Raw genomic sequence first — 2,101 nt, 5'->3', positions numbered from 1 at the left:
AAGTAATTAGGGTTTGAGAACAATAAATAATAAGTACATATATTTATTTATTTATTTGTAGTTTAAAGTATTTTATTTTTAAAGATGTCAATTTTGGAATTAAAAGTATTATATTCATTTAAGAAATTGTTTGTTTTACAGTACAGGTAGCTTTTAAAACTTCTGGCTCTAAAATGTTCTGTATAAAATATTGTAATTCTATAAGTGATTTTGAGGAAGTATGAAGATGAAGGAGCTGAATTATTTCAGGGTTTGTAATTAGTGCTTTTTGTTTAGTCTAGTCAGGTAAGTAAAGGTTGATAAGAGAAGTGTTTTATAAAATCAAAGTAATGAAACAAAATTACAAACTGGGATCATCCCATCCAAGAAAAAGATTTTAAAAAATGTAAAAAACAAGACAATGTAATCAAATTATACTCATAAGACCCTATGCTTAGTAAAAGAAATATGTAATATATGTAATATAAAAATAACTCCTCTACCATTTCCTCCAACACCTATTATTTGCCAGACACTGTGCCTTATGCTTTACAATCATGATTCCTAATCCTAAAAAAAACATTCTTAGGCTGATGGTTAAAGTTGGTTTTTAGTTTTTTTTTTTTATTAAACAGAAGAAAATGAAGCTTACCCATGGTCATACAGCTGATAAGTGGCAGAAGTGGGATTCAAATCCAAGTTTTTCTTATACCATACAGCATTTACTGTATAGAAAAACAGCTGACTAAATTGCACTTATTATTTTAGCCAAATTCATATCTAAAACCTCAGACATGGCCTACTATTCTTATATAGCAGTATTTATCTTTATCTTTTGTGATATTAATAAATAAAAAAGAAAATCCATTGTGTTCTCACCATGAGTCTGGAAAACAGTGTTATCACAGATAACAATTAATACTATATTCTTGTCCTCAGTTCCAATAATTTAGGAGCTATTACTCAGAACAAGAGCCCTCTGATTCAAATATAAAAATCACAAATGCAAAGATCTAAAACCTCACTTTTGAGTCATTTCTGTATAGGAAGAAAGAGCCTGCACTTGTCAGTTATAATGAGAATATTAAACTAAGAAGTCCCTGTAGAGGTCACAGTGCTGACAAAATTCAACATGATGGAGGCGTCTGCACAGACACAGGAAACAAAGCTAGGCCCTTCCACACAGCTGTTAAGTTCTCGCGATGACTTCATTTTAAGTCAATGTCTCTTCATGACATACATATTCCCCAATGTCTGCTAGATGAAATACCACAATCGCCATGAGGTCTACTTTCCTGCAGTCTTGTGTAGACTCTGCTGCTACCCCAAAACCCAAAGGGATGTCTGCCATGGAGTACACCACCACTCCCTGGTACTGAGAAGTGTTTTCAGTGATTCGACCCAGACCAGATTTCAAAACATGGTTTCCATACAGGAAAGACTGCTCTGCTCCAGGCTTTATCCACACTTTATACTTGGCATATGGTGCAAGGTAATCCAAAGCTGTAATGTGCAAATGGAACTTGTGGATCTTAGTGAACTTTCCAAAGCAGGTCCCCAGCAATACCAGCTTGTCCCCGGAGATATTGGCGCCCAGCTTCAAAATATTCTCACTCACATAGTACATCCTGTCATTGTGCAGCCTGAAACAGTAGGTGCCATCGGGCCTGTCGACCAGCAGCTGAAGATTCTCCCCGATGTATTTGGCTATCTTCTCAAACATTACACGGGTCTCCTCCTCAGTCAAAGGCCGCATTTTTCATATATTTAATTCACATAAATAACCAAGAGGTAGCTTGAGTGTCACAGGTGAAATATTTGTCCTTACAATAAAAGGTTAATGTAATAATAAGACAGGGAATGCTCTGGATATCAGCAATACTACAGACAATTGAACTGTGTTCTAGTATCCTTGCATCATTGGAATAATGATGGTTTTTTTTATTTATTTATTTTAATTAAAAATTATAAATTTACATAGGGCAATGTTGTTTGATTCATTCTGTTATTTTTTCCCTTCCCCAACCCATCCCACCCCTCTTTTCCCTCTATACAATCCTTCCTTCCTCCATTCTTACCACCCTCCTTATCCCTAACCCTAACACTAACCCCTCCTACCCCC

At 35.3% G+C, this 2,101-nt stretch overlaps 1 protein-coding gene across 1 annotated transcript; it reads right to left on the bottom strand.

Annotated features, from left to right (window-relative positions):
- Positions 1-279: 279 nt before the first annotated feature.
- On the bottom strand, positions 280-1,735 carry LOC306659027 (60S ribosome subunit biogenesis protein NIP7 homolog; the record flags this gene model as incomplete). The annotated part of the gene is made up of 1 exon (XM_079136272.1): positions 280-1,735. One exon carries the CDS (start codon positions 1,733-1,735, stop codon positions 1,193-1,195), a length of 543 nt encoding a protein of 180 aa, XP_078992398.1. The 3' UTR covers positions 280-1,192.
- Positions 1,736-2,101: the final 366 nt, after the last annotated feature.

Source organism: Sciurus vulgaris (assembly GCF_902686455.1).
Source record: "Sciurus vulgaris genome assembly, chromosome: 4".
Taxonomy (NCBI): Eukaryota; Metazoa; Chordata; class Mammalia; order Rodentia; family Sciuridae; genus Sciurus; species Sciurus vulgaris.
The sequence above is the reverse complement of the archived record's forward strand: the minus strand, read 5'-3'. Positions and strand labels throughout refer to the sequence as shown.